This window comes from Danio rerio, chromosome 1 (genome assembly GCF_052040795.2).
Source record: "Danio rerio strain M-AB ecotype USA chromosome 1, GRCz13ab, whole genome shotgun sequence".
NCBI lineage: Eukaryota > Metazoa > Chordata > Actinopteri > Cypriniformes > Danionidae > Danio > Danio rerio.
Genome location: NC_141021.1, coordinates 22,729,658 through 22,752,560, shown reverse-complemented (window position 1 = coordinate 22,752,560; position 22,903 = coordinate 22,729,658). Strand labels below are relative to the sequence as shown.

At 34.9% G+C, this 22,903-nt stretch overlaps 1 protein-coding gene across 17 annotated transcripts in view; it reads left to right on the top strand.

Annotated features, from left to right (window-relative positions):
- The window catches only part of glrba (glycine receptor, beta a), an 86,034-nt gene extending 71,658 nt beyond the window's left edge, over positions 1 to 14,376 (top strand). For 7 of the 17 annotated variants that reach the window (XR_015475962.1, XR_015475961.1, XR_015475968.1 and 4 more), the window contains 2 exons: positions 2,547 to 2,681; positions 13,590 to 14,376. Coding sequence is in view for 7 of the 17 variants with exons in the window: in XM_087236497.1 (XP_087092623.1) it covers positions 2,547 to 2,681; positions 13,590 to 13,886 (432 nt within the window). In the remaining 10 variants the exon portion in view is untranslated. 17 annotated transcript variants of the gene reach the window in all.
- The last annotated feature ends 8,527 nt before the right edge of the window (positions 14,377 to 22,903 follow it).

The following is a 22,903-nucleotide window of genomic DNA, read 5'->3' as shown; positions in this document are numbered from 1 at the left end:
CTGTCTATTAGTCCTGGAAAACTGGGCTAACAGCTCTGGGAACATGGATCCGTATGACACTGCAATTTACCTTTACAATTACTGAATAATTTATTCCTAGTTTTGTGCTGAAAATGCAAAATTCGGTGAATGAAAATGTCCCGGACTGAAGTGATATCAGAAAACCACCTTCATTTCATTCTCTATGTTTCATATTGTGAATCCATTTTTAATTTTTATGTATGAATTCTCTCAGGTAGTAATAATGTAGGTTTTTTTTTTAGCTAATAAATATATACGTATTTGATTCTACATCAGTGTAATAGAAAGAAAGATGCAGGCCAAATGTTATAAGTGAGCTTATATAACATTTTATTTTGCTGTATTTGTTATTTGCTTGGCCACTAAAAGGAATAGTTCATCCAGAATGAGAATTTGCTGTTAATTGAACCCCCCTCATGCAATTAAAAATGTATGTGATTTTTTTTTCTGCAGGAAAATAAATAAATAAGAATTTTAGCTGAAAAAAGTCATATGAAGTGCTACTGACACTTTGAGAGCCAAAAAAAAAAAACGTTTGGAATGTTATGATCTTAGTTAGTCTAGCGATGTGACCACAACAGAAAATAAATGATTGGTGATGGGTGATGTGCAATTGCTAAAAAAGAACTCTCATTTCCCCAACCAGGGGTGCATTTCCGAAAACCATCATTAGCCAACTAAAGTCGCAAGTTCTGTTGTTACAAACATTGTTTGTTGATTTGGTGTTCTACTGGCAGTTATACCCCCTATGCCCTATTCATTTAGAACATTCTGACATTTAAACATAGAATTATTGAAAAAAAGTATTAAAGTCTTCTATCTTAGGTGTAATTTGCTTTCAAAGTATTGTTACAGAACAGTTTTAGTTTACATTTGCGCTCCTTTCGCAGTGCACTTTGAAAACATTAATGTCATATTGAACACAGTCATGGCTCATGACAAAAGCTATAGGTGACCTCTTATTTAAAAGAGGAATTTATGTTATGACTCCAAAGCTTTTGAAAACAAAAACCATAGCATACGCTAATGCTTTTAATTTATAGTAGGTTATTTTTTAAGTATCTGTACTGAATATGACACGGGCCTGTTGGTTAGAACATTTCTGCAGTGGTTTGAATGTGTCAAATTGTAAAAGTAGACTTTTTGGTAAAAAAAACAAATAAGCAATATTCTACTTAATAACAAGAATAATCATAACAATTATCGTCATCATATCATCATCATCATTAATAGTATTATTATTTAAGAATGATTTATTCATTTTCTAATAAATATTACATTTCATTTCTTAATAAATAGCCTCATTATTTCTTTATTTATATGTGATATTAGAAGACGTGTAAGCTTTTGTAAGTGATTTTATGTTTTAGGATAGAATATGTAATGTTCTCAATAATATTTGTAAATATATGCCATTTACATATATTTTAATTAATACAGAAAACGAGTGCATGTTTTTACTAAAACTAATACTGGATTGTTTTTTTATTCGGTATGCGTACAAAACATTGTAATTTGCACAAAGAAATGACGGGGTTCTTCTATGAAGAATTTGTTACTCCACCCCATTTATAACATCATTATGGGTGGTTTAAATTATAACTTGGTTCAATTGGAACGTGGTTCAAATGATGGATCTACACTCATCACTACATCGTTCTTTTCCCAAATGATGCATCGTACTAAGATAGTTCAGCCGCGAGTTACGTCGTTGTTTGCAAAACGCACCCCAGAATGGCTAATGACTTAAAACACCAAGGTCAAATCAAGAAAAAGTTTATTTACATAAGTCAAATATAACAAAGAAAACTGTATTCATTCATTAGGGGTCAAGGCCAAAATAACAAGCAATTTCATATAAGGGTTTATTTTATATTTTAAGGTACAATTTTCATAACTGACAAACATTTCACTTTTTTTCAATTGACTTTTAGCTTTTAACTCCTAATTTGCTGCCTATTCTAAGGTAGAAGTTGAGTGTAATTATTGGGTAGGAGTAGGAATGCAGAATAAGATCATTAAGACTATATATTTTATAAGTACTAATAAACAGACCATATCGTAATAGTAGGCAGTTAATAAGCCACTAGTTAATAGTGAGAATCAGTATTTAACTAAAATGTTACCATGTCTATTATTCATAATTCCTTACTATTTGAAGGAGCCACTCATATTAATTTGGCTCAGATCAAGCCAGCTGGTCAACTTTAAAATAAACTCTGGAGTAGCTTTATTGTATAGAAAACAATCCAATACAAAAGTGTATCGTTTATATATGTGTGTGTGTGCTTGTGTATGCTTGATTTTTTATTAGTGCCTTATATATTGAATGCAATTGAAAAAATCATTCTTGAAAATAACTTCTTTATGCTAAAAGTGTTTATATTCTGCTACGGTTTATCGTTTTACATGAAGAACATTCTGGTTTATGATTTGCCTTGATTCAAAGGTATAATTTTTGTAGTTCAATGCAATTATATTTTACAGTTGACATGATGTTTTTTGTTCTGCGTGTTGTGTTGTAGGTGATGTTGAACAGCCCCAAACGTATAGAGGCAGAGAAAATAAAGATGGCTGAGAAAGAGAAAGCCAGAGAAAAAGAGAACAAGACACCGGCTAAAACTAACAGTGCAAACGGCACTGGTGGGACACCTATACATGTAAGCACACTACAGGTCAGTGTTTTTATGTTTGGTTAAGTTTGGGATCAGTAAATAAATATTTATGTTAAAATAGCCTATTCTGCCCACCAAAGCTACATTTAATACATAACAAATACAGTAAAACTTTAAAACTGTGAACTGTTATTATAATTTAAAATAACAGTTTATTAAATGTGTTTTAAAGGGGTCATGACATGAGAAACCAAATATGCCTTGATCATATAGGAGGTCCTGGTACCATTAAAACTTCCTACAAGTGTCATATTGTAGGTTAAGACGTCCTACTAATTGTAAATGGAGCATTTATTTAATCAAGCTTCTTCCTGATTTAAGCATGTTTTTTTTTCTGCAAATATTCACAAACTTTTTTATTATATTGTGAAATACCTGATATTACGATTCCTAAATACAGTATGTCACAGAAGTGAGTACACCCATTACATTTTGCAAATATTTAATCATATTTCATGTGACAACACTGAAAAAATGACACCTTGCTACAACGTGAACTACTGAGAATACAGTCTTATGCAAAAATTTGGGCACCCCTCTGTGTCTGCATAATTTTGTGCTCTTTCTTTATAAGAGAAGATCGCAATGACATGCCATTCGGTTTTTAGAGAAAGCTAGAAAATGTCATGTTTTTCAGACAAAAATTAACCAACCAACAATGAAAAAGGATATTTAAGACAGCTGATTGCTAGTTGTGCTTCTCCTTATTGTGAACCTAATATTTGCAACATGGGAACTTTAAAAGAACTTCCTAATGATCTAAAAACTAGGATAATTCACCAACATAAATTAGGAGAAGGATGCAATAAGATATCACAAGTGTTAAAAGTTTCTATTTCTACCGTCAGAAATATAGTAGGAAAATGGAAGGCCACAGGAACAGCTCTTGTGCAGGAAAGATGTGCTAGACCAGCGGTTTCCTAACTGGGGTGTGCAGTCTAACCACCAGGGGAATGTTTGTAATAGCGGAAAATTTTATCTTTTATTATTTTCATGCATTTATCTTGGGTAAACTTCACATGTCATATTTTTGAGAGAAAAGAAATTCACTGACAGAGAAAAAAATACTTTAAAACCTATGCATGCATACTCATCTCAATAGCCCCGCCCTTTCCCTAAGTGATACCACATTCATATTTTTTTTTCGCTTACTATATTCATCAAAATGAACACCTGGTTAAAAACTGCCACTTTAAAGAAGTCAAGTGACAGTAGGGATGAACCATCTACATTGGCCTCTTCTATGGAGATGTGCAGCAGTCTTGAATATATGTACTCGAAGGATAACGAACGAAATGAAGAGGCGCAGGCGGAAACAGAAATCCAGCAGAGATATACTGATGAAGAGAATTAGGCCTATGCTAGAGAGCGTGTCAATGAAAATGTCAAGTAAGAAACGCAAATATAGTGACAGTTACATTGGTTTTGGGTTTACATGGATTGAGGATGCAGAAAATCCCAATCCGCAATGTGTAATCTGTGGTCAGGTTTTAGCTAATAGCAGTCTTAAGCCCTCTTGTATGGTCTGGCACTTACAAATAAGACACAGCCACTTACAAGACATGCCTGTAAGATTTTTCAAGGAAAACTGGAGGAACTGCTGAAGAAGAAAAAAAGAGGCACAAAGGAGCAGTAGCTTCCATCCAAAAAGTTGCACCATCGGTTTCCTGGGTAAACTGCAGCATCCACCAAGAAGCTCAAGCGATAAAAACATGCCAGATGAACTTTTGTCTGTACTTAATGATGTTGTGAAAATTGTCAACTGTGTTGCGTATTTAATTACTGTAGTTAATAATGTGGAGTTTAATCGGAGAAAGGAGTGCTTGACAGGTGTTAAATATTAGAAAGGGGTGCGCACAGCAAAAAGTTTGGGAACCACTTTGCTAGACCAAGAAAAATATCTGAAAGGCAAAGGCGAAGAATGGTTAGAACGGTCACAGACAAAACACAGACCACCTCCAAAGAGTTTCAGGAACATCTTGCTGCTGATAATGTCATTGCACATCCATCCACAGTCCAGCGCAGTCTTCACAAAGAACAGCTTAAAGGAAGGTGATGCAGAAGAAGACTTTTCTTCTCCAACAAGAAGAGTCATTTGAGGTACAGTATGCAAAGGCTCATCTGGACAAGCCTTAATAATTTTGGAAAAATATACTGTGGATATAAGCCACAACCATAGGCGCTTTTCATGGCAGAAAAAGAACACAGCATTCCAGGAGAAGAACCTGCTCCCTACTGTAAAATATGGTGGAGGGTTCATCATGCTGTGGGGATGTGTGGCAAGCACAGGTACTGGAAACAAAGTGAAAGGTTGCATGGATTCCACCCAGGATCAGCAGATTCTGAAGAAAAATGTTCAGGAATCAGTCAAGAGGCTGAAGTTAAGACAGGGTTTCAGCAAGACAATGACCTAAAACACGGTTTCAGATCTACCAAGGAATTCATGGTCAGACATGATACAATGTTCTAGAACGACCACCCTAGTCCCCAAACTTGAACATCATCAAAAATCTATGAGGTGATTTGAAAAATCTGTCTGTTTTTGTTATGACTTTAATTGCAAGGCATCATCTGCTGATTAAAAAAATGTTTTGTTCGAACTAAAATGTTGCTTTTTTCCTAGGGTATAAAATGTATACAAATGAAATTGCTGATTTGAAGGGCCAGCAGGCTATGGCATGCAATTCTGAAAATTATCATGGGTGACCAAACTTTTGCATAAGACTGTACAGCTTGTATAACAGTTTATATTTGCCGTCTCCCTAAAATAACTCAACACACAGCCATTAAGGTTGAATCTGCTGCTGCAAAATGTCCACAATGGGCCCAATTAGCCATACTCCCTTCTTGGTGTCATGTGACTCGTTAGTGTTGCAAGGTCTCAGGTGTGATTGGGGAGCAGATGTGTAAAATTCAGTGTTATCACCCTTACTCTCGCATACTGGTCACTGGAAGTTCAACATGGCACTTCATGGCAAAGAACTCGTTGAGGATCTGAAAAAAGAATTGTTGCTCTAGGCTACAAGAAGACTGCCAAGACCCTAAGCTGCAGAATAGGACAGGTTCCACTCAGAACAGGCCTCGCCATGGTTGACCAAAGTAGTTGAGCGCATGTGCTAAGCATCATATTCAGATGTTGGCTTTGGGAAATAGACGTAATAGTGCTGCCAGCATCACTGCAGAGGGTGAAGATGTGGAGGGTCAGCCTGTCAGTGCTCAGACCATACACCACACACGGCATCATATACGTTTGCAGGGCTGTTATGCCAGAAGGAAGCCCCTTCTGAAGAAGATGAACAAGAAAGCAAACAGTTTGCTGAAGAGAAGCTAACTAAGGACATGGATTACTGGAACAAGATAAAATAAATTTATTTGGTTCAGATGATGTCTAGCCTGTGTGGCGGCAACCAGGTGAGAAGTACAAAGACAAGTGTGTCTTGCCTACAGTCAAGCATGGTGATGGGAGTGTCATGAATTGCATCCAAAATCCCATACTTCCATATTATATAGTATGTTAAAAACAGTATGTGAGTCGAGTAGTATATCAGAATTCATAAAATTCAAAAAGCAGTATGTGAAAAGCACCTGGATGACCTACTAATTGCTGTTAGATTCTGATGTGTGCATCTGTTGGACGCTACCATATCCCATGACGCACCACGAGAGAATTAATGAATGGGTGAGAAGTGGCGCAACTGACGCAGGTAGATCACGTGATGATGACAAAATGGTGGATGTAGTTAGTCTTTGTTTCGTTCATACTACTTATATTCATACTGTCTAGAACTTACTTTTCTAACCACCGAGTAGTACTTTTTAAATTCAAATGCAGTATCTACTGAGTAGTAGGCAATTTTGAACACAGCCATGGTCTGCATGAATGCTGCTGGCTCTGAGGAGCTACAGTTTATTGAGGGAACCATAAATGCAGAGCATTATTCCAACATCATATCGAACCCAAAGACAGCTCCAAGAAAACTACTGCCCAGCTAAAAAAGCTGAGGGTAAAGGTGATGAGCATCTTTGGGGCATCCTGAAATAGAAGGTGAAAGAGCACAAGGTTGACTATATTTATTATTAAATATTTACAAAATGTGTACTTAATTCTGTGACATACTTTTTACATTTATTTATTTTATTTATTTGTTTGTTTGTTTGTTTGAAACACTAATTTGTGATCCAAAACAAGTGCTGCACACATCAAAACAAATTAGAATTTAACAGCTCATCAGCCAATAAAAAAGTGGGTAGCTTGGCTGGACTCTAAAAGGGGAAAATAAATCAAAATGTAATAAACCACTTTTTTTTATTAATAGCAAAAAAAAAAAAACTTTAGTAATATTATTATTGCCCCTAAGGATACATAAACAAAACCAGTCAAGACCTCCTTAAAATGTATTTTTATTTTTACTTCAGCCTTCAGTGTCACATCGTCTTTCAGAAATCATTCTCATTTCTGCTTCTTAATAAGCATTTATTATTATTTATATGATTATTATTAGTGTTGAAATCTGTTGGACTGCTTAAAAAGTCTGTGGAAACAGATACAGTACAATTCAAAAGTACAAATAAATATTTGATTTATTAATTGAAGACAGATTAAATTGTTAAAACAAAAGTAAAGAATAATAAAGATAAAAAAAGAAAAAAATGGAACATTGAAAATTCAGATTGAGTGTCGATAATAGTTATGTAGCATAAAAATATTATAATAAAAATTAAATAAAAAATAATAAATAAAATAAAATCATAAAAAGTACTAAAAATATTATTAAAGTGAAAGTAAACATTAATAAAGTACAAAAATTAAAAAATGGAACTTTAATAATTCAGATTGAGTGTTGATAATAGTTATGTAGTATAATAAAAATAGAATAATAAAAAATATTATAAAACTAATAAAATAATTTAAAAAATAATAAAAAAACTAATAAAATAATAAATATAAAATAAAATAAAAAGGTACTAAAATATTATTAAAGTGAAAGTAAACAATAATATTGTACAAAAATGAAAAAATTGAACTTTATAATTCAGATTGAGTGTTGATAATAGTTATATAGTATAATAAAAATAGAATATTAGAGCATTTTATTATTTTTTAATGTCACGTGAGACCAAAGTAACGATGCTGAAAATACTTTAAATCACAGGAATCAACATGCAAAAACTTTCAATTGTAATAATATTAAGCAATTTCACCGTTCTTACTCTTTTTTTTTTTTTTTTGGATAAAAATAAATGCAGACTTCGTGAGCAGAATAGGTTTCTTGTGAGTTAAAAAAAAAAATCTTACTGATCCCAAACTTTTAGTGTACATGTGTTACTGTTCTCTGTATGTAAGATGTGTGTGTGTGGTCTCTTTATGTAAGATGAATGTGTGTGTTAATGGGTACATGGGGAGATGAAATGGCTGTAATTGAGTCTACCGCTCTGAGCGCGCTCAGTGGGACACGGGTGCAGAGTGGAGCAGAGGATTCTGGGAGACTGAGAGTAATGTGACCCGACAGCACTCCGGCCTGAAGCTATGACTGAGCAGCACAGGGGTTCACAAGTGTGTGCGTGCATTTAGTGTGTGTCTGTGTGAGGGATAGAGGTCATATTACAAACAATATTTAAGAGAAATGTCTTGTGTGGATGACTGAAATGGCTTCCCTGACGATTGAAGTTCATGATAAACTGCTCATCTCATGATTAACATATAAGTGCTCCAGTCAAACATTTAACATTTATCATTAAAGCCACTGATTTCTCATTACAGTTCTTGTCAGTAAAGGTCTCTCTCATTTATTTCAGATTAATACAGTTACGTGAAAACTGTAAAAGTATCTCTGTTCCCATATTTTGTGATTCACAGGCATTGTCTGTTTATCTATGCTTTGAATTCCATTATGGTATATGGATTAGATAGTATCTATGAAACTGGGTGATTATCAGGGCATTTTTTGATCACCAGCCACTGTGGCTAGCAGTTTCCCAACGTTAATAGTCACATGCCATTTTCATTTTATTTGTGTTGGGACCTTGCTCAATGTGCATGAGCAAATGGGTTGTGCTTTCACATGCATTTAGTTTTCACTGCAATTAGTTTCTTATTTCACAAGACTTTTCAGAGCTCATCCCTAGGGCAAGACGGAATCTGCGGATATTTTTTGCAATTTCTGTATTATCATAACTAAAACCTAAATATATTAACTTAACTTAACTAACTTGTAAATAAATCATTTGAACATTTTCATGTTAGTCAATAATTTTACTGAAATTATTTTAAAAACTGAATAAATATAAATTTACACACATGTGCCCAAGAAAATAAACAGAATCAATGATGGGCTAAAAATCTGCAGAAATCTGTGGAATTCTGTGTGCGCAGATTTTGTGTGTGCCTACTCATCACTAAGGAATTAGCCTTTTTTTTTCTTTGGCCACACCAAAAATAAATAAATGATTATTTCTTAGCCACAAATGTTAAAGAATGTGTTAAAATAAGTAAAATATAGCTGTATACATACACTTTTTATTTAAAAAAATCCTGAAAAATACATTTACAATTGTCATGACACAGTAGTCTGTCCGGGCTAAAGGTCCCAGATCACAAGTTAACTATACAGAAAAGCGTCAAAGACAACCAATTGCTCCAGTTGTGTTTACAGGGACGGTTGCTTTTTAGGAAAGTAAGCTTTTTAAACACACAGGTGATGTGAAGCACGCAACACTGAAGCAGTTGTCAGTGAGTGAGGATCACCTGTGTCTCATGGTGCGCGAGACCATCCTCTCTTTCAGTATTCACCTGCTTTCTTTTCGCCTGCATTGTGATATCCTTATTGTTGAACCCTATTGTTAAGCAAACTACAAATTTTAGGCCAAAATGGCTAGTTGGAATGGCTGTCCAAACCGCTACAGCTGAAATCTACCTGCGGGTGCTAATGTCAAAGTCCTGGTAATTATGTAGTAATATGTGAAAAACACAGGCTACTCAATCAAAAGAGTAAAAGCATTGAACAACCTTGTGTACTAATCAGAATATGTAATTATAATTTTAAGTATGTCAAGTATACTTAAATGCAATATTAAGTGTATTTCTGAGAAGTACCTAAATTACATTTTAGTGAAGTACATTATAAAGTGGATTGAGTATACTTAATTTTTAAATGTAAAAGCACTATACTAGACACTTGAATAAACATCTTTTTCTTTTTGGTTGTCTGGGTTGGTCATGGAAATTTGGCCTATTTAGATGCAGATACATGGATATTTTTCTGTATGTCTACTAAAATATCAATAAAAGTCAATTTCAACTTTTTAACAGAGCTCAAGGCCCGATAATGCTGTTTAAAAGGGTTATGGAAAACACACTTAAATCTTGAAGTGTGAGAAACTGTTAATTAACAGATATTTTGTCCAGTGGAGACAGATAGATAAATGGATGGAAGAATGAAGAATTTTCTGCAGTGTTTTCAACTGTCTTAAACAGACACCTGGGTCAAAAATAAATAAAGTGTTTTGAGTGTGATATTGATCAAAAAGTGTTTCATCTTCAGGTATAATGACTGGTAAGCCTAAATTACATTTATCACTAAAACAGTCATTAGGTTGCAACTAGTCTCCGTCTTAATAAGGGAATCATCATTTCTGTCCATCTAGGGGTGGGCGATAGGGTAAAAAATATCATATCACGATTTTTTTCTGGGGAAATCACGATTCACGATTTTTATCCCTAATCTTTTTCAAGTTGGTTTTTAAAACTGTTTTGCAAAATTACAAAGGTACAATACAACCAAACTAATGTCCCCATTTACTCTTACCATGTATGTTTAAGAATACATGGCGATACAATGATTTTTCTGAAAAAGTGGACTGTGCAGTAATTTTGATGTCCGTCCATTATTTTTCCTGGATTTATATGTTTATTTTAACTGTATGGACTCTGTGCTTTGGGATTGTAAAGATGTGTGTCATGCTCGCAAATTGTTAAAACATTACAATTTTATAGCAAATATTATATTACACAATCTTTAACTTGTCATCCTAAGTTGTACTTTGCATTTGAGATAAAGTATTTGTAGAAAATACAATCTATTTCAATTTCAAGGAAATGTTTTAGGTATTGTTATATTATTTTTTATTTTATATATCAAGATATCTCTTTGGGTTGTATGTTTGACACTGCAACCTACAGTGCCTACCACCATGAAGTGATGTACCTGAATACTTTCCACGTTTTGCTTGATACAAATATATATCTCATAAAATCTAAAAACCCACACAGGGATGTTTTTTATTTTTATTTGAATGGCTTGAATTATAGGGCTATTCTAGATAGATTTAATCAGACTTTTTTTTAAAGCGAGAGACTAAGTCAATGTTAGGTCACACATTGTTGTTAAAATAGAAATATTATTGTAGACCAGTATTCATAAATGTATTTTTGTTTTGTATCTTCCCCTGGCATTGTTGTCATATTTTAAGAATAACATTGTAACACGAACACCAGATATAAGGGAGTGTGATATAAGGGAGGGTCAGATATAATGTAGTGTGATATTGACACATCTTAAAAATCTCAGTAATGTTTTGTAATTGTATTCTATAATTATAAATTATAGAAGTGTTATGGAGTAGGATGTTGTATTGTGTGACAAGGATAAATCAATTTTAAAAAGGTCACTTGGTGGAAGCAAGTCCTTAATGAGTCATTCATTCACTCAAATGATTCATTTGGAAAATAGCATGCAGTATTCAGCCCACACAGACAAAACAAGCTAAGAATAGCTTACAGAACAATTAGTGTATTTTGCACAGACAATCAAAATTTCACATTGTTCACAAAAGTTCACATTGGTTGATTAAGCAAGCATGAAACTGAAGATCACTGAAAATCACTTCAGCTTGGCACAACTTTAGTTCTAATCACAGAAGCTTCCTGTATTGCTCAGTGAATCTCTGGCTTTGCATTTGCACTTTGTTGTTTGTAATGAGAGAATTTGCATTCAGTACATAATGAACTCAACACACCTCTGACTAATCTAAAATCTCTGATTGACCATTGCATTAATGAAACTCAACTGAAATATGTGTGATTGGTTATAAAGACTATAGAATACACAAGACATGTCACTAGTATAGTTTTGAATGGGGTAAAGTGGAATGGTCAATATGGCGAATAAAGCCCCGCCTACTAGTGCAGGAGCCAATCGTCGATAGACTGACGATTCTCGTGGGGAAAAGCTCAGACCAGACGTGTTTTTACAACAGTTTGGTGGTCAACAAACACACTGGAATCTCAGCAAATACTTGCTACACAGACATATGAAATATATCCACATAAAGCTAGAAATCTCTACCTACCAACTACACTTAAAAACAATTTTTTTTTCTAATCTGTATGAAACTAACTAAAGTCTGCCCCATCAAACGCACATCAATAGCCCCTTTCACACAGTGATGTTTCTGGAAAATGACCGGAACAACTTTACTGGTAAATTTTTAAAAAATAAGTGCTGTTTACACAAGCGAGGACTTTCTGGACTTTTTTCTTGAGAAGAGCAATCACACATCCATTCCAAAATAACGGTAAATTCTGACGTTATTAACCAGAAATGAGCTCTAAACAACTGCTCTTGTATTTGTAAACATTGAAGGGGTCTTGCTTTTGTTGATGGTTTCACTTTTATTTAAAGCTTTATCAATAATGCAGCTGCTTTTGTCCCAGAGACGTCCAAAGGCAGAAGTACGAACCGCAGATAAATGTTTACACATTTGATGACATTACAAATTCCGTGGATGGATCAGTATTGTGAACGACTTCGATAAAAACATTTGGAGGAACACTTTCTCATGTTGAGATGTACATAATGTGTGTTCTGGCGCTCACCGGATGCTTCACGTGCACACGCGTCAAGCAACTAAAGCAGAGCTTGAAGGTTTTTTGTGGTTTTTTGATAATTTTTTACACGGTTGGCACTAGGAAGGAACACAGAAACGTGTTCTGACTAACATTTAGCAGCTAAAAGTATCTGGAAAAATATTCAAAGGCTTTTGCTTTCATAAACAGCGCGAATGTGAATGTGTCTGAATGTGTCTGAATGTTCGCCCGTAAAGACGTAGATGTCTGGCAGTTTCTGGCAGTTTTCCTTCTGCATTCACAAAGAGCATCATTCCATCAAATCACTGGTAAACTTTTACAAAATTCACCAGTATTTTTAAAAAGGGCCTGTTCACACATAATCCTTGTCAGGAAAACTGCCAGTAAGTTTCCCGAAAGGTCTGAATGTGTGAAATGGGCTAATGACAGCAATTACATAAACGCCCACAAACTTGTAAACAAAGAGTCGTTGTCATTTCTGGAGGAGTTTTTCCAATTCACAAGTTGTGAATTTCTTTAGAAGAGCAGCGTGATCTGACGATCATTATCCAGATGATGAAAATGTGTAGAACAGCAATAAATGAGGTTGGTGTCGTGATCTTGTTCCTGAATCAACCTATTTTGTTGATTTGAACGTTTAGAAATGAAAATTATGAGACAGTTGTTGTTAAACTTTTTGAGGGGTTCCAAATATGTAATGTAATTGTAAGCTTGGCGAACAATTTTAGAGAATTTGATGTTTCCCCATTAAGACAGAATGCCGGAGCATACTGCACGAGAGGCGCTTCAAAGATGGCGGCTGAGTGAAATGACTTGACTTTGTTGGTTATAATGCTCATTCATGAACAAATCTAAATCCCATATCATTTAACTGTCAGTTCATTAAACACGTTTGTTCATTTTGGTGGTATTGTTGCCGTAACTGCTGCAAAACAATTTCTGACCCTAAAGAGTAGAAAGTATTTATGTGCAGATGGACAGGTTATCCTCCTATTTTAATGTCCGTTTTGTGTTTGTGTTTTGTGTAGGTTGTTGAAAACCGCTGTAAGAAGGTTTGCACTTCTAAATCTGATCTGCGCTCCAATGATTTCAGTATTGTTGGTTCTCTTCCCCGGGATTTTGAACTCTCAAACTTCGACTGTTACGGAAAGCCCATAGAAGTCACAGATGCCTCCGGAAAACCACAGAACAAGAACAACAAAAAACCAGCGCCTCCCAAACCGGTCATCCCGTCTGCTGCTAAACGCGTTGATCTCTATGCACGAGCTCTGTTCCCTTTCACGTTCCTCTTCTTCAATGTTATTTACTGGTCTGTTTATCTGTGACCACCATGACCAAGTGTAAGTGTGCGAATATGTGCGTGTGTGTGCTTTTATGTTAATGAGGGTGATGATCATGCATGAAGAAAGCATTGAATTGTTTATCCTATGTATTCTTTGACATCTGTTATTTAGATCTGCTCAGTTAAAAGTCCTGCTTATTTCTGTTTTCTCCTTATAAGTCGCTTTTTCAAATGTGTGCTGTAGCTTTAATACGAGCTAAATTTGCAGCATGACTTTACAGACAGTGTGTGTTCAGCCATGTTCGGCTCAAACTGCTAGATAGTGACTCCATGATGTCCCATGCCAAGCCATCCATAATGTTTATTGGTTATAAACTCAGGCAAATGTGCTTATGGAATAAAGGACTGGATCGGATCTTAACACAGACAGCATGCAGTGGTGGTATCATGGGCTTATTGCATACAAGTCTGTAAACAGAAGGGATTGAACTGCTGTTTTTGAGCCATACAATAAAGATCCTTCATCTGCTCTATTCTGCTATTTTGATGACAGATGAATGGCTGAATGGATGGTAAAAATGTTGCTCATGGTATGCTTTGTTGCACGTTTTTAGATGAAAAATCTATTTAGAGGGTGCTGTCTACATTTTTTTTTCAAATCTGAAGCATGTTACTTAGGTTATATTTTATTGTAATTATGTAGCCCTGAATACATTTCTAAAGAGAGAAAAAGACATCCCAGGAGATAGGGTTTTTCCATTTTTTGTTTTCACTAATCCACCAGAGGCCGCTGTGTACGCTTTTTCAGATCTGTGCCATTTGCGCCTGCTGTTCTCACGTAAATCCACCAGAGGCCGCTGTCGACTGACTGATGACTGACTGTCCAACCAATTGATCCCAACACCCCCCCCCCTTCCCTAAACCTAACCAATAGCGTTTTAAAAAGCACAGATTGACCCACCTACCCCTTTCCCTAAAGCAAAGCAAAATTCCAAAGCAATTCTGGAAAAGAAAAGCCCTCTCCTGATTTTTACCACGTTTTCAGATTTTACCACATTCTTACCCTGGTATTTACTCACCTGCTTTCTGGTACCGTTCTTCACTGAACTTTAACCCCATTGTCGTGGTCCACTCCACTCTGCGTCTCAAGTCCGTCAATTTACCGGACAAATTGGTAACAGTGGAAAAGACGTCCATACGGAAGTAAGCAGTCAGCTGGTAAGTGAGAAAAGAAATGGCGTCATACCGGCCCATAGCGTTCGTATAAAGAGAAAATGCAGCCATACGTACTTCTGGCTACAAAATTCACAATCTCCAGAAATGTATATAGGGCTATGTTTTCACAATGAGCCTGTGTTGGATGTTCTTCTTGTATATGTCCATGAGAAGGTGGGCCTTGTTGTGCATGTCACCTAAAGCGAACCACTATACAGTGCATCCAGAAAGTATTCTTAGTGCTTCACTTTTTCCACATTTTTTATGTTACAGCCTTATTCCAAAACCACTGTCGCATCCCATCCAGCCTGATAGAGCTTGAGAGGTACTGCAAAGAGGAATGGGCAAAAATTGTGCCAAGCTTGTGGCATCATATTCAACAAGACTTGAGGCTGTAATTACTGCCAAAGATAAATCAAGCTATTATTGAGCAAAGGCTGTGAATACTTCTGTACAAGTGATTTTTCAGCTTTTTTTTTTTTTTTTAAAATTTGCAACAAACCACAAAAAACATGGGCTGACATGTGATGTCCATTGTGATGGACACAGGGTTTGAATTATAATTTAAGAAAAAATAATAAAACAAAAAAATCAATGCACAGCCTATTTCAACAGCCTCAAAATAACAAAGCGCCAACAACACATCTTAACACACCTCCTTTTCAGACTGCGCTAGGTATGATAGGACCATTAATGACGGTTGTCATAAACATGCATAAAATCTCCTTCATTTTCATGATGTGTTTTTCAGCTGCCGCCCTTAAATACAGTCCTCCGTACTTTAAATCCTACTCAAGTCCTGTCACTGTAATATTCATCACACTGAATTACAAATTTTGTCCTAATCTTGTTGCATGCTGAAAGAATTACTCTTGATTATTTTGCATATATTTAGACATTTTAGCTACATTTATACACTGCACTTGTGTTGATTCTAGACAAATGTTCAGTGTGGGATGGAGCACAAGCTTTGTTTTTTTCTGCCCCGTAACCCCCAATTCCACAATCACCTCAAATTAATTCACATTTTTATTCTTACAAATTCCTTCAAATATTCTTTACGCAATTTGTAAATTTTCTCTTAATGAACACATATTGAACATTGAAATTCTCAAAATAGCCACTATCCAAATATTTAGTGTTGGGGGTCACGCATTATAAGCAATACCGAATTACTTATAATGTAACTTTTTTACTTTTTTAAAGTAACTTTTTAAAGTACCAAGTAAAGTAACGCATTACTTTTAAAAATAAATAATATTATTTGAGTAACCTTTTTAACGCGAGTTACTTTTTACCTTGCTTAATTGGCTTTGACAAAATATAATGCGGAATAAAAATGATCTTAGTCAGGTTAATCGGAATGAGAGAGCGTGCGGCAAGGGAACAGACAGTCGACTCGCACTCATCATCATCATCAGGTCTCTTTTTTCACAGCAGATCAGTCAGTCAGTGAGTGTACTGTTCTAGTAACTGAATAACTCAGGATATGGGTTTATTTAGACTGAGAGGGGGTATCCGCTATGTTAGTACTAACTGGCGATGCAAATCGTTTCACGCAAATCATTATTTGATCGGTTCACTTAGATCTTAGATCTGGCTAAAACAAACGATTAATTCGCGAATCACCAGTCATCACAACACAGTCAAAAACAGAAACAATGGCAGCCCAGAGACATACATTTTTGCTATGATTATTTTGAACTTATTGAAGAAAAAAAGTGGATTGTTGTTAATTGTAGATTATGTATGAGTAAAAGACTTGACAACTGCAAAAAAAAAAAAAACCTGGATGCAAAGCACTACACCCGCACCCCACCTCCAGCTAAACAACAAATGATTGACATCAGTTCACATTTCCCGGATAAATAAATTTGACAAAAAAAATGGTTCTTGCTTTTATAGTTAAGGAGGTGCAGCCACTGTCTCACATTGTGTCTGACATTGCATCTATCTCAGAGATGCAATGTCAGACACAATGAACTCAATGATTGCAAATGCATCAGGTCTGTATCCACACCCCTTTCACCTTTTATACTGTTTACTATCTGGACACTATTTTAAAGAGCCCTTTTTATGGGATTTAGAAAATGAGCTTCCATGCAGTGTGTAACACAGCTCTAAGTGAATGAAAACATGAGACCCCCAAAACCAAAATATGACACTTAATAGTTGCTCTTTGATATCTGTTCTGGACTATTCCATAATCTCACCCCACATTTAGACAAGCACAACCTTTTTTAGGTTATCCTCATTTTGAACATCTCAAAATGTTGTCCTTTTTTCAAATGTGACCCACCATGTCTTCCTTTGAAAAAAGTAGCATGTTAAAGTAAAGTCGATTTCAAGCAGAAAACTAAAACAATATCTTAAAGTATTCCAGTATTGTCACCTTTCAAGCACTATTTGCTTCAGAAGATACAAATCTATATAGAATTGAGTTAAACCATAACACACATTATTTTGTGTGCACTTTGGTTATACTAAATTACACTCAGTTATTTGATATTATATAATCTGCACTTAGTAAAAGATCACATTCAGGCTAAATATGGACATAAATGTCATTTGCATTGAAATGAAGACATCTGTAATTATGAAGCCCAGTCCTACATATACACAGAGACGTTGGAAAAGTGAGGGAATTGAGTATCACAGTTAATGATAATAGAGGCTGAATCTCTGAATGAATGATCTGATTATCCTAATGAAGGAAATCACCGCCTCAGCAAATGTGCTGCTTTATCTAGCTGCTTATTCTTACATAATTCTTTTGTCTGCACAAGGTTTAGCACTTAATGTCTTTAAAAGGTGCGGGAAATCCAACATCAAATGAAGCTTGAGGTTTTGCTTGACTGGATAAACGTGAAATAATCAAATTTCTGCACAATTTGCATAATTGTCACATTATAATGCATTGTATGTATAATCTAATAGTAGACTATATGGGTCATGTTCATAGTAGCATTCTTTGTAAAATAAAATAAAATAATAAATAGATGAATGGATCATAGACCAGTGCAAAGCAGTCTAAAGTGGCTTTTTTGCTAAGTGGTCCGTGTGAAAGTGTACAGAATAAACAATGTTGTTGTGTATATGTACAGTGCTCAGCATAATTGAGTACACCCCATTTGTATCCATTTCTCAGGGAATAAAGGCAATGTATTTTGGTGCATTGAATCAAAACAGATTTATTAAACAGATATATTTATTAAAATTATATTTTAGTCACCAAACTAATTTGGAAATCGAAACATAATACAATTAAATTCAAGTAAAATATTGCAAAAAAATATATTTTTCAATGTTTTGCTTCTCTTGATTTTTCTTCTTTTTAAATTTTGTATTTATTATTTTATTTGATTTCAACCCTTTATGGGTTTCTTTTTTTCTACTGAACACATAAGATATTTTGAATGATATTGGATTCCGGTAGCCATTGACAAAAAACAAGAAAAAAAAGCTACCGATTTCTAGCTTTTTTCTGTTCAACAGAAACAAAGAATCATAAATATGTTTTGAACAAGGTTTTGAGCATGAGCAAATGACGTTTTCACGTTTGGATAAACACATTTTAATAAAAGATATATTGCCAGTAATATTATAGACAATTTAGATGTTTAAAAACATAACAGCAATGTTAATATATGCAAGAATATTCTTGATATTAAAATATAAGATAAAAAAAACGACAACAATAATAATAATACACTTTATTTTTAAGGGCCTTTCAAGAAACCCAAGGTCACTGAACAAACATATAAATACACAATTCAGTTTTTAAAACTGTACAACATATACACAATAAAAAATGTAAAAAAGAAATGGACAGTATAAAAATATGTATCTAGAAAATGTTGCAAATGACATTACATTCATTTTACATATTAATTTTGCCAAGTTTAAATTGAGTTCATATAGACCATTTTGAAGAATGTGAGCAATAACAATGGTCCCAACATCATGTTTTACATTTTTAATTTCTATAGCAGGGGTGACCAACCCTGTTCCTGGAGCCACCTTCCTGCAGATTTCAGTTGCTACCTATATCAAACACACCTGAACCAATTAATTAGGACCTGAACACCACGTGATAATTACAGGGAGGTGTGTTTGATATGGGTTGCAACTGAAATTTCCAGGAGGGTGGCTCTCCAGGAACAGGGTTGGTCACCCCTGTTCTATAGCTTCTAAGAACCCGAGAAGGGCCACATATTGGTAAATAATGTGACAGCTGTTTTAACTTTAAGTTATTATTGAATTGTCTCTTGTTACAGTTATAAAATAATTTGATAAGAAGCAGGAAATGTTCATGGGTCAATGACATGACCACACTGAAATACAAGAAGCTTTTCAGACGCCTTTACATTTGAGTTTGGTCACTCTGTAGAATTTTCACAGCACTTTACTGCCCTCTACTGATCTCGATGGGAATTACATCTCTGTGTGTTAAAACAGTATAGAACATTTCTGATAAAACAGCACAATCAAGGCAGGGTTATCTAAACCCCTTCTGCAATGTCTAAAGCTAATTATATTTTGTTGAGTTAGAGGTTAATTTATAACTGGTTGTTTACTGATACTGCTTCAAACTATCATTTCATTTTTGTCAGAACATTTTAAATCATTTTCACATGTTGTTTGAACACTGATGTTTGTAAAGAGTGTGTGAAAACCATCAAGTTCATGCTGGTACAAATCCAACCACTACTTTTTTAAATCCCATGAATCAGAAGTGACTAAAAGTATGTTGTTGCAGCCAGCTTTCCTGTACACTGTGACATCACAAGCCCCTCCCGAGATGATCTGCCCTATGACCATAAATCAAAAGAATAACTTATATGCTCTAAAATAAACACTAGAATTTGTTTGGATGGTGAACATTTATAAGGTGTGTCATTATTTTTAGATAAACACACAGCTAAAGTACTTCAAGACAGGCTTTGACTGCATTTCAGCTCTATATCACTACGCTGAATGAGTCATTTCACAGTCTAAAATAAAAACAAACAAAAGGTTTTGAATGAAATGTGTAAGCAACTAGTCCCACATGAGGAGCTGTTTGGAGACAAAAACTTGACTAATTTATTAAAATATATCCCAGCAGGCACACAACACCGTAAGACATTGTAAATTACATTTGGCTGATTTTAGGTTGTGTTGGAAAGTGATCAAAATCCAACGTCTGATAGATGTCGTGGTGGTAACGTCCATGCAACGTCAAGGTGAACCATGATTAGACATTAATAATTGGTTAATTTTAAGTTGGACATTTGATATTATGTTGGCTGGATGTTCTGACGTCAACCTGACTTTCATTTCCAAACAAAATCCCCACGACGTTGGGCTACAACGTCAATATGACGTCATGTTGATGACCTGTGCCGGCAGGGATGTCTTAACCATAGGTGTGTTAACCATATAGCATAAGCAGAATAACTGACAACAATCTATTGAATTATTATAAAATATTGCTTCACGTTTAGACACCATTAAGTGCAGTTTCATCTTAAAATGCATGTTGCGGTTACACCTGGCATCACACTTCTCTGGCAAAATGGTGTGCTTTGTAAACTTTGAAGACTCCTTTGTTTGAAAATGCATGTTTCATGATAAGTAGGCTAAAACATGACTATCCACAATCCCTCTCTTGACCATTCTTCTCGACTGTTGGTCATCGTTCCTCGATTCGTCAACCATTGACCATTACACAACTGGTAGAAGACAGATGCTTACAATTGTAGATCTGCACATGCCCAGTTAACATGAATTTTCATGCATCATCCATTTCAGGTTATATAGTGTAGTGTGATCATTTTCTAAATGCAGTAAAAACACAGCTTTAAAACGATACAACACTAGTGTAAATGCAGCGTTAAGCTGCTAACATTATTTAACTAACAGCATGATTTGATTTTCTGTTTTCTATTGTAGTTTGACTGCTGTTGCAATTTAAATACACTTTAAAGCAGGGGTCACCAACATGGTGCCCACGGGCACCAGGTAGCCCACGAGGATTACATGAGTTGCCCACAGGCCTGTTCTAAAAATAGCTCACCATTGCACCACATTCCAGTAAGCTGAATCTAGTATTTTTTGAAGCTATTCTTTTTAAATGACACCTGCATTGGTGTAAAATTTGTTAATGACATTAAGGTGTATATATAAAAAAACTAAAACTATTTCAGACAAATAAGTTGCATATTGATATTTCTGTTTCTTACCTTGTTAAATCATTGTTGAGAACTATTGAGAGAAATCATTAACATGATCAGTGTCTCTTCACATAGATGAATATCATTAATCATTAATAATAACAACATATAATTAAAAGTAAATGGAGAAAAATTGTTATTTAAGAAGTGTGTATCAAACTGGTAGCCCTTCACAATAATTGATACCCAAGAAGTAGCTCTCAGTTTCAAAAAGGTTGGTGACCCCTGCTTTAAAGGGTACCTATTACGCCCCTTTTAACAAGATAAGTCTTGATGTGCCTAGAGTGTGTATGTGACGTTTCAGCTCCAAATACTACACAAATATTTTTGTTGAATTCTTTAAAAACTGCCGCTTTTTGACTTTGATCCACATTTTTCTGTTTTTGTGACTGATGCTTTAAATTCAAATGTGATTGTGCACCCAGCCCACTTTTCAAAAGAATGCAGAGCTACAGATGTCTATGTGGATTCAAAACAGGACTAACATTATCTCTGTGAAAAACTGAAAATGACAAAAAAAATGGCTGAGAATAGTCTATGGAGTCTATGGAGATCACAGTACGATGTTCATTTGTGCATCCTAGAACTAATGGCAGACAGCTGCTTCTTACTTAGGGCTGTCTATGCTAATGGGGAAAAATATCATCACTAATGGCGAGACTTCCCCAATCAGATGATATGTTACTTCATTCATTTATTCATTTTCTTTTCGGCTTAGTCCCTTTATTAATCTGGGGTCACAACAGTGGAATGAATGACATGTACAAAGGGAAATTTGGAAGTTAATTTGGAAGTATTTTATAAAGTGTGGTTATAAAAAATAATTATTTTTTTCAGTAGAGGCCCAGGTTGCCTGTATTCATACACTGTTGCGTTTAATTTTTTGTATATTAGCTGTTTACATTCACAGACACAGTGTTTTTAATATAACCTGTTGTGTATATTTAGCAGTGGACACACAACAAGATGCTAAAGGGACCTTTAGCTGAATACTCACATGACATGCACCATATGACAGCTGCTTTTCTGAATGCATACTCAGAAAAAATGCATATCAGTTGTTTAAACTAATGCTTTAAAACCCATGCAGATAATAGACTTTCAAGACCAAACCTTGTGTGTTGTGAGTTAAGAGTATAAAACACGCACTGTAAAGCCTTCGCCTTCTTCATTAAGCACGCATTCATTCATTCATTCTTACATTTTCTTTTTGGCTTTGTCCCTTTATTAATCTGAGGTCACCACAGCGGAATGAACCACCAACTTATCCAGCATATGTTTTACGCTGCGGATGCACTTCCAGCTGCAACCCATCATCACTGGGAAACACCCATACACTCCCATTCACACACATACAGTACGCACAATTTAGCCTAGCCAATTTACCCACTGCGCCACCCTGACGCTATTAAGCTCTCAAAAGTTTTTTGTAAATATTTTTAAATAGAACTAAAATCAACATTTGGAGTCTATCAAAAACTTTTTTTTAAGTTGTCCTAAAACTATTGAACACTCTCTCATTCTTGTCTAAGGACAATTTTAAAAAATTCAAATATATATTGTACACTGTAAAAAAAATCTGTAATTTTGCGGTTCATTTTAAATTTAAGGAAATTTCTGTAATTTAATG